The following is a 17110-nucleotide window of genomic DNA, read 5'->3' as shown; positions in this document are numbered from 1 at the left end:
ATAAATGGATCACTGAAAATCAGAGATGGCACCAGGAGTTAGCGAAAAGGGTCCTGCCCTTCCGGTAATATAGTATACGGTAATTGCATCTCACCGCCACCGACAAACTATGGCCTCGTTGGAAACATAACGAGTACAGGAACAGTAATTGTATGTTATTGTCATAGCCGTAGCTGAGGTAGAGTACTTTGTCTCTGAAAGGTCATATCCCTCTCTGAACATCAACAATCACCGGGCGATATATCTATGTTACCAACACCCGCGTGTCCTATACCAGAAGTTCTGTCACACTGACAGGTGTGTTGCTGGTATCAGACTGTGTTGGTTACACTGAAGTGTGTTCGGAAGGGAATTCGTGCATGATGGCTCATTTAAGGTAAATCCTGTTATTTCATTGTGTTATTACTTGAGCATGTTTCAATGGACGAGGAAGAAGACACTTCTTTTCTCCAACTTGAAATGGCAAATGAACGGCCATTTTTGACCACTGATTCTGCATGACATATAAATGTGAAATGGTTATGGAAGCTGAGAGGTTTGTTCATTAGAATGAGAATCAGACGTTAGTGTTGTTGGAAGAAAGAAAACGTCAGATGAGAGTATATTGAACACTTCTTATCACATACATACTTTTTAAATTGAAAGTTCTCCCAATTTTTAAAAGTTTGGAATTCTCGTGGGCGCAAAAGAGACCCTTGTCATACACCGTTCTTCAGTTAAAGAACATTGGCATAAGTTCTTTCAGATTGTGGTCTTATTTGTGGTTTCGGAATATAAAGTATATTAGACTCGTATCATTCATCACAGTTTAATAAAGTTATTAACATTAATTTTCAACTCTTTACAATGTCTGCAACTGTCTGTCCAGGTTTCTGATGCTGGTGATAATGAACTCAAGTTTGACGATGGCTTACCAAATGTTTATGAAAAGGCTGCCAAATGCGGACCAGGTTCCCCATCCCTGTAAACTCCACCATACATGGCCGGGGGTGGGGCACAGGAATCCTAAGGGTGGGGGGCAGAGAAATCAGTTTGGTTTGGACTTTTTTGCGGCCGGTCAGAAAGTAAGTTGTTTTTTTAATTTATTCACCAGAAAGTAATGTTTGAAATTTTAAAATGTATTTGTCACTTGGCATCATTGGTTTTTGATCATTTTCCAAACAATAATGTATAGAACTGAAGTTACCGAGATACACAATGGCAAATAATGGGTTACTTGAGTTTTAACGTTTCTTAAAGTGCATTAATTAAGAAGGTGAGAGCAGATACCGAAGTGAGACGTTTACGAGAACAGAAATGATAATGATGACAATTCAAAGAACATAATCGTGGCAAATGTATTTATCGAACCCAGTCAGCATTTGCTGCGACTAAAGGAATCGATCCCAATTACGTGGATCGATGCTCATGATATTAATCAGTGGATTGTCTGGTCCAGACTCGATTATTTACAGACCGCCGTCATATAGCCGGAATATTGCTGAGTGCGGCGTAAAGCAACAAACCAATGATTGATGCATGTCATCGTATCCCAATTGCGTAGACCGATGCTCATGATGTCAATCACTGGATTGTCTGTCCCAGACGCGGTTTTGTACTAACCGCCTCCATACAGCTGGAATTTTGCTGAACGCGGCGTTAAACAACAAACAAACTTTTCAACACATTCGCTGTTTGGAGTCCTCATTAAAAAACCATCAACTCTTTTCATTGTTTGTATTTAAGCCAAATTGTTGTGTTTCTCATATTTCATGAATGAGTTTTGGTAATTATTATGTTGTTACAATTGAAATATTTAAACACATTTTGAATAATACTTATTTATCTAGAGTGGACAAGGTCTAAATGCTTTGTAACAATTTTTCATTATTAAATCGGTATTGTAACATACTGCGATTTTTTCTTGAAGTTCGTAAAATGAGCCCTTCTCACTCATTTTAGTCATGCGTAACGATCAGTGCTAGAAAAGGTCTTCAGCAACACATGCTTGCCGCAAAATGCGACAATGCTTGTCGTAAGAAGCGACTAAGGGGATCGGGTGGTCAGGCTTGCTGACTTAGTTGATGCATGCCATCGTATCCCAATTGCGTAGGTCAATGCTGATGATCACTGGATTGTCTGGTCCAGAAATGATTACTTACACACCGCCGTCATATAGCTGGAATATTGCTGAGTACGGCGTTAAACAACAAACAAACAAATCAGTCATACGTATGTACTTAACCGTGTCAGAAGTCTGAATATATCTGATGATAATTTAAAATATATTTCATTTGGGGGAAAAGGGGCCTTTACCTTACCTCATCCTTTGTTGATCCAAACAATTTCGCCGGGAACAATACCTTCTGGAGTAAAAGTTTTTGCTGGGAACAGCACCGCATGGGGCACCACCTTTACTTGCCTGCCCTGCATTATCATTGACGAGAACATTACTTTTTGCGATTGCATACAACTGTATAGGTAGTTTAGTAAACAGACATTTATTTTGTGCGAGTTCATTGAGGTATGAACCTTTAACATCTTCCTCCTCCCTGTCAGTGGACGCGAGCATTGTGTGGTAAGGACTCTGATGGTGACGGCAGGACAAACGGCATGGAACTCGGAGATCCAACATGTGCCTGGAAGGAAGGAGTTATACCAGACGTCACTTCCGGGATAACACATCCAGGTTGTCTTCAGGCTTTTAAGAGTCGTAATGCAACGTGAAGAACAAGTAATAGATTTATATGGATCGTATATATACGACATATATTTTCCATACACTATCAAGTCCTATTTGGAATAATTTATCTATCAATGTAAGTTGTTGATGGAACAACAAAATAAATATCATGTCTGCTTCCACATGATTATTTTAGTGAGGAGTAAATATGTTTTTGGAAATTATATTTTATGTTTGGAAATTAAGCATGTATGGTGACGTGTAAATGAGTCATATTGTTAAATACGCCTTCGGTTGTAATACCTCATTTTACGGATTTAATTCAAGGGGCGACTGTGGAAATAAACATAATATTGAAATTTCAAGGACGCATATTTTTTATGTGATGCCACAATTGAATTGCCTGTTAGGTGAAATGAAAATAATTTAACTAGTATACTATTAGGTTGTTGTTGTTTTGGTTTTTTTTTGGTTTGTTTGGTTTTTTTTGTGTGTGTTTTAGTTTTGGTTGTTGTTGGGTTTGTTTTTTTGGGGGGGTATGACAATAATAAATCACTAGAGACAGGTTATTCCTCGCAACTACTCTTCTAACTATCCACTGTGGCGTTATGAGTAAAGACATGTTTCATAACCAGGAATCTGTGACCCTTGGGGTGGTCCAGCTTGCAGTGCAGACAATGCCTGGGTGTCTTGTGAGACTGAAGAATTCAACTGCAGTGCCACTTCAGAGCCAGGTGATTACAGGATATCTAAGAACTGTATGATAACAAAGGCATGCGTACACACACATGCACGCACGCACGCACGCACGCCCCTGAAGCCAGAACAACGTATTCATATAATATCTTTATAAAGAATGTATCGATTAGGTCGATATGAATGTAAGTTTACATAATCTTCTATCGTTTTGCATAGCTTAAAACGTTATTCCGGAGATCATGGTAATATTTTCTTGAATTTACGTTCATATTTACAGTAAGACGTCTTTAGGTGAGGTGACACGTGTGTGTGTGTGTGTGTGTGGTTGCGTGTACCAGTCCGGACTGATGCTGATTAATAGTGCTACCCCACTGAGATACCATGACGCAGTTTAACATGAATACCCCACTCAGACACAGTATACTGACTCTGAGCCGACCAGTCGTTGTTTGAGCCCCTTAATGCCGAGCGCCAGACAGGGTAACAACAAGTACCATCTTTTAACGTCTTTTGGTATGACGCGGCCGGGAATCGAACCCCGAACCTTCCGTTCTCCGGGCGGACGCTCTACCACTAGACCACGGAGGCGGTCGTAAGACGTCTTTATACCGGGAACCTGGCTTTCCATATGCACATAAGCTGGGATTCACTTATACGGAAATGTTTTAATCAACGGGTTTTCACTGCCCATGCCATTATTGCTCAATAGTTGTTTGATCAGGGTCACAACATCCAAGGCCATAGTAAAGATTTCTCAAGATTGTTTGATAGATACGTGGGTGATCATTACTATTTATTAGTGATTCATAAACACATGTTCGTGGTATTGTCGGAATCGTAAATAGACTCTGCTCTCAGCAGAGAGTTCTCTTGATGCGGAAAGGCTTTTGTCGTTTATATATACTATCCGGATTAAAGAGGTTTCGCTGTTTAATCAACTTTGATCGATTGCAGAAGTTCAAACGAGAACATTAAGATTCCCTCGAATGAAGGTTCCCAGTACCGAGACGAATTATTTCTGCCAGACCTTTGACCTACCAGCTGACCGCGATTATCACCTCATAGCGACTGAGCCAACAATTGACAACATCCATGTAATGCATCACATCCGACTGATGGGCTGTAGGGATGGTGGTAGGTAGACTGGGAGTAATTGTCTCAACACAGTTGATCGTTGTGACCTTCTCCTGCATGTATGTCAAGTTTTGCTGCTAGAATAATAACTGTGCTGGCGCCCATAATATACTCACCGACAAAAGTAACGCGAATACCATATATGTTGGTTAAATATGATTTTAGTTGGTTGGTTTGTTGTTTAACGCCGCACTCAGCAATATTCCAGCTATATGACGGCGGTCTGTAAATAATCGAGGACCAGACAATCCATTGATTAATATCATGAGCATCGATCCACGCAATTGGGATCGATGACATGTATCAACCAAGTCAGCGAGCCTGACCACCCGATCCCGTTAGTCGCCTTTTACGGCAAGTATGGGTTGCTGAAGATCTATTCTACCCCGGAATCTTCACGGGTCGGTTAAATATGAAGAATTACTAATATTCAAGAGACATTAGATTGGTTCGATGCACAAACAAACATACTGGTATGTTGTGTGAACCGACGCTCATGTAGATCGTGCTGCACCATACGTTTCGTGCATCATTAGCGTGTAAAGTTTGGAAATCACGTGCAGCTTATCGTGATAAGAATAAAGACACTCTGTGGTAAAACTTGACTGATTTGTTACTTTTCCCATTAAGTGGTACACATTGGAACAGGTGGCTTCTTAACGAACATACTTCTCTATATGTTTCTATGGTTCGCGTTTCTTTTGGCGGTGAGTATATTATGGATAGCTATATACAAATAAAAAGACTAAGCATTGGTATATTTTGTTCTTGATCACTGTTAAACGTCTTTCAATTAATAAACCCATGTGGAGTTGGTGAGAGTGGTTGGATGGTTTGTTGTTTAACGCCGCACTCAGCACTAATCCAGCTACATGACGTAATCTGGACCAGACAATCCAGTGATTAATATCATGAGCATCGCGGCGTTAAACCCAACTCACTCACTCACTCACTAAGTTTCACGAAGAACTATGTTCGTTTTGTCATTTTTACACAGTGCCTGAAATCCACCATCCCCGACAATGTTATATGGCGGAGCGGGGCTGCAATGACGTCATCGGCTTGTGGACGGTGGGGCTGGCTGGCCAGTGTCTGTATAAGGAAGCTGGTTTCAGGATCGGTGCTTCCGGCTACAAGAGGGTGCTTCTGGAGGTGAGACTGGTGAAGTCTTGTCTGTTTCGTGTTTGATGATTGCAGAATAAGATCAAGGCATAATATACCCACCGCCAAAAGTAGAGATGTTTCTAACGTGTACCACTTAATGACAAAATTAACGATCAGTCAAGTTTTACCACAGAGTGTCTTTATTCAGCCGTGGCCCTGGAATCTCTCACGAGTCAAGTTATTTGAGAGTGGTCACTCATTCAATCTACCGCCAGAATTGCTTCATTGCACCTGATTTCTATGGAATCCTAGATGGGACTTTGTCGAATTGTCGCGTTGTCGCCCTTAACAAAAACAAGTGTCAAAATTAACCAAAGTGCGACAACGCGACAGTGTCCCTTCTAGGATTTCATAGGATTGCGCTATTGACAAGAATCTCTTAAGAATTAGATGTACACGTGGGGATGGATATGCAAAATCTACAGATTTCTGGCCCACTCTTGTGCCATTTCTGTTTAACAAAAGTTTGATTTCAGATATGTGTGTCATCACCTCAGGGTGTGTCGGAACAATAGCTCTTTTGGACTGGCTGTGCAGAGTTGCGTCCCTTTGGCACGCCAGAAACCTATGATTGTGGGTTCGAATCCCTGTTCGCCCCGATTATGTTTCTAGGTTTGTCAGCACCAAACACGTGCTCGTGGGTTTCACCGAAGTGGTAAACGTCTGAGACCTGCATCACTTCGGGCTTTTCTCCCACATTAACTGACACGCCGTGTTATAACTGGAATACTGTTAAAAGCGGCGTAAAACCCAACTCACTTACTCACTCTTTTGGACTGCTCATTTGTTGTAGGAAGAGGGAAACATGAAAACATAATACACAAAAAGAGGAGGGGTCGGAAAAATATGATACCGTCCCAAGGCCAATCTCACCCCCTCACCCCTTATACCCCGCCACGAGCAAGTCAGGCTGCACGTGGATTCCTGAGAGGCAGAACATATCCTTTATACCCCGCTTCGAATTAAAAAGCCGCACGTCTCTTCCGAGTCAATGAAAGTCACGTGACATAGCACAATTGAACCTCAGCTCAATCGAACAGATGTTTGTTATCAATTCTTAATTTGTTTTAATTCTTTTACAATTTCATATGTCGGTAAGATGAATTCAATGTAGCAGGACCACTCGGGGTATATGGGGTTTTGTGGTCCCTCGTTAGGTTTCATATCACTTGCGTTCGGCTCTTGGTATAAAACCTTACGCGGGACGCATATTATCCATGTATCCCTCGTGATCCTGCTATTATATTGTGTCTTGTATCTTTTATCTTCCATCAACATTAACATCATTCTTTATTTTTTTTAGCTACATTGGAACAACCCGGAGATGCGAGGCGACTACCACGACGCCTCTGGGTTAAAGATCTACTTCACCCCTCGACTACGCCCATACGATGCGGGGATCCTGTGGACGGGCCAGGAGCGTCTGTTGCTACCCCCGGGGGAGTCGAAAATAGTTGTGCAGTCCACATGCCCGTCTGAGTGTACCAAGCGCTACTTCTCCAATCCCATCTACATCACCAACTCCCTGAATCATATGCATTACATGGGTATGTATCAACTGGGGGAGGTGGGGTACACTAGTGGTTAAAGCGTTCACTCGTCTCACCGAAGACCCGGGTTCGATACCCCACATGGGTACAATGTGTGAAGCCCATTTCTGGTGTCGTATTGTTGGAATATTGCTTTAAAAACCATACTCACTCACGCACTCAAATTGGAGTTCTCTGAAACCTTCTTAGTCCGGAAACCTCGCAATCTGGACGATTTCTGTTGGGGCTATATTCAATGTTTTAGCGCCTCAATCAGCAATATGGGGGCACGGGTGGCCCAGTCGTCCAAGGCACCGCGATTCGCTGTGCAGAGTTGCGTCCCTTGGGCACGCCAGAAACCTATGATTGTGGGTTCGAATCCCGGTTCGCCCCGATTATGTTTCTAGGTTTGTCAGCACCATATCCGTGCTCGTGGGTTTCACCGAAGTGGTAAACGTCTGAGACCTGCATCACTTCGGACTTTCCTCCCACATTAAGCTGACACGCCGCGATATAACTGTAATACTGTTAAAAGCGGCGTTAAACCTAACTCACTCACTTACAATCAGCAATATTCCAGGTACACGACCGCGGCCTGTAAATAGTCGTGTCCGGACAAGACAATCCAATGATTCATATGATCTACGATCTAGGCATTTGGGATGCGATTACAACCGAGTTAGCGAGCCTGACCTCCCGATCCCCCTAGTCTCCTCTTTCGACAAGCATAGGTTGCTGAATATATTTCTTCACGGGGGTCAAGCATGGGTTTGCTGAAGACCATTTCTAACCCGGATCTTCACGGGGAAGATTTTAGGAACATCTAGGTACAATTATAGGGACATTACTACGTACGCGTGATTCGCTAATACATACATTTGTTGATCCTGACGGTGTTTATGTGTACTAGTACAAGGAACAGATGGTCTTCTGTGCAAGAAAAGGAGAGCGGAAGGTCAGGGGTTCGATCCCCGGCCGCATCATACCAAAAGACGTTAAAAGATGATACTTGTTGTTACCCTGTCTGGCGTTCGGCATTAAGGGGCTAAAACAAGGACTGGTCGGCTCGGAGTCACTATACTGTGTCTGAGTGGGGTATTCATGTTAAACTGCGGCATTGTATCTCAATGTGCAAGCACTATAAATCGGCATCACTCCGGTCTAGTACAAGAGCCATATACACACACGTGCCTGAACGTCGCTATGTAAGTGCAATAATTTTGGGACGCGACGTTAAACCCAATTTGACCTCACCTTATCTGTGCAAGAAAATATGAAGAAACAGCTCACTCAGTATATTGTTTGATCAATATTATTAAATACAATATGTCTTACTTGCATTTAGATACTGGCTTCTGATACTGTGGTATAATTCTATTATCGCGAACACCTATAAGATACAGTACAGCGAACTTTACCGAGCATATGGGATCGTAATGAAAGGGCGATAACTCTCGTGTGTTTACACCATCCAGCTGTTAAGAAACAGTTCCCTCGCTGGCGCTAACCACACCGATGAAGGTGTTTAAATAAACGGGCGAAAATTATGCAGATAGGTTAATTGGTAAGGTCACTCTGGATATATGGTGTTATTTACCTTTGTGCGAGCCGTTCTTCGACGAGTAAAGTGATATGAACATTTCAAGACGTTTCCTTCGTATTCATTAGAAGCGGGGCTCTCGTAAAATATGTCAGGCTTTTGAGAAGAGAAAATTGGTCGTTGACAAGTATTGACTTTATTTAATGAACAAGTGTTGTATTTTTTTTTCAAATTCCTATTGATTGGTTACACTAACAAACTGAGTCAGATTTCCCACATGGTAACAACAATATAATAACCACCGCACGCCTGAAAAGACCAGCCATTTTGCATTAAGTCGTGACGTCACTACCCTGTGTGTACATATTTCGGAGTGCACGGCTCATCAGAACATGTGAGTTAAATAAGAAGTCAAAGTGTTTGAACGAGTTGAAAACTTTCTATGACTGGCAGTTATGTGGTTTCAGATTTACGGCTGACATAAGTATTCAGTGTCCGGAAGTTGTAAAAGCACAAAACACAAAAAAAACATTGTAAACATAAAAGCTGTGTCTGTAACGACGATACGAGCATTTCAGCAACGGGTCGCTTCAGCTAAATGTGGAACGTTACTATGTGACGAAGGACTAGGTGATACACGTTTGCCACAAACACGGGTATTTCTGACAAGGAGCGTAATCAAGATGAATCTTGGATTCAAATCCACGATCAAAGCATCCTTGCCCGGACGATAGATCGCAACTCTTCTCAGCTATCTGCGACCATGTGGTGCCCTCTCTCGATCGACCCCCCTATGGTCTAGTTGATACTGCGTCTGCCCGTGGATGGAAGGACGGAATATTGGTTCTCGGCCGCGTCATACCAAAAGACGTTAAAAGATTGTACTTGTTGTTACCCTGCCTGGCTAACGGCATTAGGGGGATGTTTGTCTCGGAGTCAGTATACTGTGTCTGAGTGGGTTATCCATGTTAAACTGCGACATGGTAACTCTTTGAGCTAGCACTATAAAACCGTCATAGGTCCGGATTAGCACACACACACACACACACACACACGTCGCTATATAAGTGAACTAATATTGGACGCGAAGTTAAACCATATTTCAGCTCACCTCACCTGAAAAAAACAAATATTTCTGCATCATAGCCGTTTTCTTTATGTTAAAGGATTTATCAATATCTTTATCTATATATTAATATATATTTGGGTAGGACAAGGTGAATGTGCATTACAAATAGTCAACAAAGTAAACAGGTGAATAAAAAACAATATCGCTGATATTTTACGTGCGCTTTTCTTGCTTTGTGATCTCTGTGGTGTTCATGTATTTAACACGCCAACGTCAGAGAATAATCAGTCTCGATTATCTGCCGAAACAGATTCCATTGGGCGTAAAATGCAAAATATTATCTGAATGGATAACTGAAAATCAGTGATGACACCAGGTGTTCGCGAAAAGTTACTCAAGCTGTGGAATGATATACATTTAAATGAAAGCACTTGCAGTTCAACATTTTAAGACACTCGATCGTAATGTGAGTGAGTTGGGTTTAATGCCGCTTTTATCATTATTCCAGTTATATCACGGGGTGTCAGCTTAATGTGGGAGGAAAGCCCAAAGTGATGCAGGTCTCGGACATTTACCACTTTGGTGAAACCCACGAGCACGGGTATGGTGCTTACAAACCTTGAAACATAATCGGGGCGAACCGTGATTCGAACCCACAATCATAGGTTTCTGGCGTGCCCAGGGGACGCAACTCTGCACAGCGAATCGCGGCGCCTCAGACAACTGGGCCACCCGTGCCCCCCACTTGATCGTACTTCTCCTTTGGACAAAGACTACATTAATATGATACATACCAAACAAAGACATAAGGTTAGTCAGTTGAATTATGATTTATGTAGACGAGGAGTTGAAGAGACAGCAGAATGTTTATATGTCAGTAAACTTGAAATGCAATAACGTTTTCTTGGAATGTGACTTGTAAAATGAAGAAAGAGACACTAAAAATAAAAGCAGTATACATACAGCTGATAATACACCAACTGGGCTCTGTTTGATATTCAACGGAAATTGGGATTTATCAGAACAAGATATCATAAAAATATGTAACTATGTACAGTGAGTGAGTGAGTATGGTTTTACGCCACTTTTAGCAATATGCCAGCAATATCACGGCGGGGGAGACCAGAAATGGGCTTCACATAGTGTACCCATGTCAGGAATCGAACCCGGGTCTTCGGCGTGACGAGCGAACGCTTTAACCACTAGGCTACCCGACCGCCGCAACTATGTACAGATTTTTATATGAGAGATTAAGTTAGCTATATTTTCCTCACTGTTCACTTATCTTTCCTATTCTTTTCCTTCTGTTCTGTTCATGCTTAGTACAAGCTGTAAATCAATGCTGTTAACATCAGGGAGAAGTTGTACCCAATCCCATTGACTTTATGTGAAAAAATGTGCTTAAACCAAAGGGTAACCTTGTCCTGCCCTAACGGTAGCACCCACCGCTCACACACTTTGCATAAATTAATATGTAAGTGTTTGTTTGTTGCTGACGCCGCTCAGCAGTTCTCCTGCCATGCGACGGCGGCCCGTAAACAAACCAGACCATCTGGTGATTGACCAGAATATCCAGTGACACGATAACGCCTTTACTGATTTTGCTGAAACTACAAACATGTTAATCAAATTACGATTGCTGTGTATATCAGTGCAGAGATTCTCCTACTTTAAAAGTGACCCGTGAAGATCCGGTGTAGAATAGGTCTTCAGCAACCCATGCTTGTCGTAAAAGGCGACTATGCTTGTTGTAAGAGGCGACTAACGGGATCGGGTGGTCAGGCTCGCTGATTTGGATTGCGTGGATCGATGCTCATGTTGTCAATCAATGGATTGTCTGGTCAAGACTCGATTATTTACAGACCGCCGTCATATAGCTGGAATATTGCTGAGTGCGGCGTTAAACAACAAACAAACTTTATAAGTGAAGAAATATATTTTAGAAATAAGCTTGTTTTGCAACACAGTGGGGATCAGTTTTAATGTCTCGGCCTTCACATTTCTTTTGTAGTTGACTTTTGTAGCTAAAAAATGAATAGCTTTCCTATTCTCTATATTTGGCGACGGCAGGATGTTAAGATTGCTACTGAAGATACAATACGTTAAAACACAAGCTACAGGAAGTTGTAGCTACATTACACGTGTTAGATGTACATATTTACTTTACTGGTTCCTGCAAGGGTTTGGTTGGTTTGTTGTTTAACGCCGCACTCAGCAATATTCCAGCTATATGAAGGCGGTCTGTAAATAATCGAGTCTGGACCAGACAATCCAGTGATTGATATCATGAGCATCGATCCACGCAATTGGGATCGATGACATGCATCAACCAAGTCAGCGAGCCTGACCACCCGATCCCGTTAGTCGCCTTTTACGACAAGCATAGTCACCTTTTACGGCAAGCATGGGTTGCTGAAGACCTATTCGACCCCGGAATCTTCACGGGGTTCCTGCAAGGGAATGACAGTATTCTTTATTTTTCATTTCTTGCTATTTATATTTCCATGACGCATTGACATCGGGTCATGGTCAATTGCTGGGCGGTGAGGTAGCCTAGTGGTTAAAGCGTTCGCCGTCACGCTGAACGCCCGGATTCGATCCACCACCAAATGTGTGAAACCTATTTCTGGCTCCAGCGTCGTGATAATGTTGAAATATTGCTAAAAACGGCGTAAACAAAATACTCTCTCACTAACTAGTGGCCAATTGCGATGTATCGATATAGTAATGAGTGAGTGAGTGAGTTGGGTTTTACGCTTTTAGCAACGTTCCAGCAATATCACGGCGGGGGACACCAGAAATGGGCTTCAGACATTGTACCCTTGTTGGGAATCGAACCCGAATCTTCGTCGTGACGAGCGAACGCCTTAACCACTAGGCTACCCACCGCCCTGATATAGTAATGATGTTGTAGCCATGCCTTGTATGTTGTTTTCAATTTCAGGAATCTCTGAGAGTGTCGAACACCTGAGGAAGGGGAAGAGATTACAGTACCTCACTAATGAGGCCTTCTACACCTACGACAACCCCGTCATTAACACGTGAGACCATGTTGACTAGGAACCCGTTAAAAACAAAGATACCGACCACTATTTATAAAAACAAACTTATCATAAAATACCAATGTATTGTGACATGGCGCGAGTTAAACAGGCGAGACAATGTGCCTTCAGCATTTACAATGTACGTCTACATCTCTGATTGGTTACAATTACCGAAACATGTAAAAACATATAGCGCTATATAGTCCTATATTAATTACCCCAAAATACGTCTCCATTGCGCTGCCGTCAAAATTCTATCCAGAGGTGCGAACAATTTCCTCTATGAAAGTGATGGATGGGTTCGAGAGTGAGGTCTTGAACCGACTAATAAACCCACGTATATTCAACGATAACTTACACCAGATAGGAACATATATCTACTTCGAACCCCTTTCCTTTGAAATAATGACCTGATCCAATTTTATCGTGCTAGCCCACTGAGATACCATGCCGCAGTTTAATATTTTTTAAAAACCACTCGCACACAGTATACTGACTCCGAGCCGACCAGTCCTTGTTTTAGCCCCTTAAAGCCAAAAGCCAGATATGGTAACAACAAATACCATCTTTTAAAGTCTTTTGGTATGACGCGGCCGAGAATCTCACCCCCAACCTTCCGCTCTCCGGGCGGACGCTCTACCTCTAGACCACGGAGCCGGTCTTGCTTCTATGGAATGAGTGATAGCAAGACAGAGTACTTGTACTGAAAAGCTTTGTTGTTGTTGGTGGTGGTGGTGGTGGTTTGTTGTTTAACGCCATACTCAAGAATATTCCAGCTATATCACGGCGGTCTGTAAATAATCGAGTCTAGTATCGATCCACGCAAATGGGATGGATGACTTGCATCAACCACCCGATCCCGTTAGTCGCCTTTTACGGCAAGCATGGGTTGCTGAAGACCAATTCTACCCTGGATCTTCACGGGTCTGTAGACACAGGGGGGGTGGGGGAGCTTAGTGGTTAAAGCGTACGCTCGTCACGCCGAAGACCCGGGTTCGGGTCCCGACATGGGTACAATGTGTGAAGCCCATTTCTGGTGTCCCCCGCCGTGATATTGCTGGAATATTGTTAAAAGCGGCGTAAAATCAAACTCACTCATTCCCTTATGACCTACTTTAATGTTACTTCTATTATCGAACTAAGTTAACAGCTTCGATGGAAAGAAATATATATTTTTATTTTACTTAACATTTATGCACATGGACGCACACGAATAAAGAACCTCGTTCAAATCCGATATTGTACCCCTAAAAATACATTGATACCTGAGTACATGACACCTTTCATGGACAGCAACTTCTTTTATTTTCAGTGACAAAGAATAAAAAAATTGCTATCCATAAAATGTGTCATGTATTCACGGTCGTCCAACGTCTAGATGCCTATCTAAGACTTTAATTGATACCTCTTAGCATCTTAAGATCAGATACGCCTACCATACCGCGTCATGTCAGGTGAACCCTGAGCAAACTTTGACTGAGTGAGTGAGTATGGTTTTACGCTGCTTCTAACAAAAAACAAAACAGCAATATCACGGCGGGGGATACATTACCCCCGTAACGGTCCCTATTACCCCCGTAATGGGCTTCACACATTGTACCCATGTGGGGAATCGAACCCCGGTCTTCGGCGTGACGACCGAACGCTTTAACCACAAGGCTTTCCTAACGCCAGGATTTTAATAATGACAAAATTTTCTTTAATAATATATATGTAAACTGTATAAAATTCTGTCGACGAAGGACAGTAAAACAACTAGATTATCACAGAGATATGTTTAAAACTAGTACATAACCATAGAATATGACAATTCATAACATTACAACAGATAAAATTGGGCTATATATCACCAGCAACTAGAGTGAGGTCACCATACTGGGGACCTAGGGATTTTAATAAGACTGATGTTGTATGTACACTACAAGAATCAGATTGGAAGGACATTAGTATGACGTCATATGAGGTTATAAAGCTTGTTTAATATTCCAATTATAATGTTGTAGGTTTGATCCTCCATTGGAGGTTCGCCCTGGGGATGCCTTCAAAACAACCTGCGTGTATCGCACCCTGTCTCGCCGGGTGACGACGATGTGGGGGGAGGGGACAAATGACGAGATGTGCTACTCCCTGCTCATGTTCTATCCCAAATCTGCCGTCTCCAACGTCTACTGCGACGGCTGGGGCGACTACAACTCCTGCATGGTGGACCACGATGGGCTTTACCGCGGCTGTCATGTTGCCAATTTCAAGAACCAATCTCACCCGGAAACGCAGAAGATTTACCACAAGGTTAATTCTTGATATAACTGCTCATGTTACGTATTACATGTACAGACATGGCGAGTATTATAGTGAGTGGGTTGGGTTTAACGCCGCTTTTAACAGTATTCCAGTTATATCGCGGTGACCGCCTCCGTGGTCTAGTGGTAGAGCTTCCGCCCGGAGAGCGGAAGGTCCGGGGTTCGACTCCCGGCCGCGTCATACCAAAAGACGCTCGGCATTAAGGGGCTAAACAAGGACTGGTCGGCTCGCGGCGTGTCAGCTTAATGTTGGAGGAAAGCCCGAAGTGATGCAGGTCTCAGACGAGTGAGTGAGTTGGGTTTAACGCTGCTTTTAACAGTACTACAGTTATATCACGGCGTGTCAGCTTAATGTGGGAGGAAAGCCCGAAGTGATGCAGGTCTCAGACGTTTACCACTTCGGTGAAACCCACGAGCACGGGTATGGTGCTGACAAACCTAGAAACAATCGGGGCAAACCGTGATTCGAACCCACAATCAAAGGTTTCCGGCGGGCCCAAGGGACGCAACTCTGCACAGCGAATCTCGGCGCCTTACAGGATTTATGCTGACTCACTATACTTACTTGTGACTGTTTGTTTGTTGTAAGTAAAAGTGTTGGGTGATGTAAGGATAGTAAAGTAAATAACAGAAGAGAGAGTTCGTTTTATTGAAATAACTTAGCCTCGACATGAATGTCCCAGCTGTGCCCTGATTATGATCCGTTCTCTAATTCAGCACCTTGTACGCGATCGATGGTTTCAGCAAAGCGTCAAATTACTTAGCGGAATGAGTGGCTTTTTGGCTTTCCAGTCAGAAAAAGTTGAAAGACTTTAAATACTTTTCAAAGTGTCTTTTAAACCAAATCACTCACTAATTTGCGCTGTTTGTCCATAGGTTCTGAAACACTGCGACTACAAATATGGCGAATGTCTACCAGAGTGCCCGGATGTTCTCGCTGAAGTGAAGCAGCATCCATGTTTGCAAGGGGACCTAGGTGACAAAATGTTGGAGGAATTTATTGAAGACGGCGGGGCGAGGCGCATGAGGTTTGCGACTGCTCTTCGTTCCTGTGACTGTCCCCGATTGTCCGAGTACCACGTGGGCATGCAGGATATGACGTCATCTAGCGGCCTTCGGCTCATGCAGTCATATATTACTGTGTTTGTGTTAGTACTGAACAGTCTTACACACTAGAGAACAGCTACCTTACTGATTATGTATGTTCTACAGTGGAGTGAGTGAGTTGGGTTTAACGCTTCTTTTAACAGTATTAGTTATATCACGGCGTGTCAGCTGTGGGAGGAAAACCGCAAGTGATGCAGGTCTCAGACGTTTACCACTTCGGTGAAACCCACGAGCACGGGTATGGTGCTGACAAACCTAGAAACATAATCGGGGCAACCGGGATTCGAACCCACAATCATAGGTGTCTGGCGTGCCCAAGGGACGCAACTCTGCACAGCGAATCGCGGCGCCTTAGACGACTGGCTCATCCGTGGCGCCCCCTGTTCTACAGACGGGACAGGCATGTTTATTCAGAATATAGGACTTATGGCCAAAAGTACAGAAACTATACAAAAGGTGTCAGCTTCCAGTTAAGGTGTTGGAACTGACACCTTCTTCACCAGTTCCACCTCCCTCAATACCCTACTAAGAGCCAACGGCAGGAACACAACCAAACCCTAAGAGCCTAAAGGTGTAGTTTACAAAATTGACTGCAACTGTGGACAATCTTACGTAGGGGAAACATCCCGCCCCGTCAACACCAGAATCAAAGAGTACAAAACCTCAACCATCAAATCAGAGAGCAAATCAGCTACCTCGGGCCATATCAGCAACTGTCCCAATCACAACATCAACTGGGACAACGTCCAAATCCCCCCAACCTCCATGATTTCACTAAACGAAAACTAACAGAAGCTGTCCACATTCGCCGCCCCAAGTCATCAATCAAGGCTATTTCATCCCATCTGCCTACTATGAACTC

At 43.0% G+C, this 17110-nt stretch overlaps 1 protein-coding gene across 1 annotated transcript; it reads left to right on the top strand.

Annotated features, from left to right (window-relative positions):
- Window positions 1-268: 268 nt before the first annotated feature.
- Window positions 269-16428, top strand: LOC124139352 (tyramine beta-hydroxylase-like). Its single transcript, XM_046506355.2, has 10 exons — window positions 269-376; window positions 869-1064; window positions 2539-2668; window positions 3298-3396; window positions 4316-4495; window positions 5493-5647; window positions 6963-7206; window positions 12742-12838; window positions 14845-15130; window positions 16018-16428. Exons 1-10 carry the CDS (start codon window positions 360-362, stop codon window positions 16315-16317), a joined length of 1704 nt encoding a protein of 567 aa, XP_046362311.2. The 5' UTR covers window positions 269-359; the 3' UTR covers window positions 16318-16428.
- The last annotated feature ends 682 nt before the right edge of the window (window positions 16429-17110 follow it).

This window comes from Haliotis rufescens, unplaced genomic scaffold, assembly GCF_023055435.1.
Source record: "Haliotis rufescens isolate VD_foot unplaced genomic scaffold, xgHalRufe1.0.p SCAF_8, whole genome shotgun sequence".
NCBI classification, from domain to species: domain Eukaryota; kingdom Metazoa; phylum Mollusca; class Gastropoda; order Lepetellida; family Haliotidae; genus Haliotis; species Haliotis rufescens.
This window is presented reverse-complemented; position numbering and strand designations above follow the sequence as displayed.

What these genes read in the sequence shown, in the direction of transcription:
- LOC124139352 (XM_046506355.2), top strand. An exon ending in TTTTTGCGGCCGGTCAGAAA is followed by an intron (nt 1,065 to 2,538) that starts GTAAGTTGTTTT and finishes CCTCCCTGTCAG; the next exon opens with TGGACGCGAGCATTGTGTGG. An exon ending in ACAAGAGGGTGCTTCTGGAG is followed by an intron (nt 5,648 to 6,962) that starts GTGAGACTGGTG and finishes TATTTTTTTTAG; the next exon opens with CTACATTGGAACAACCCGGA.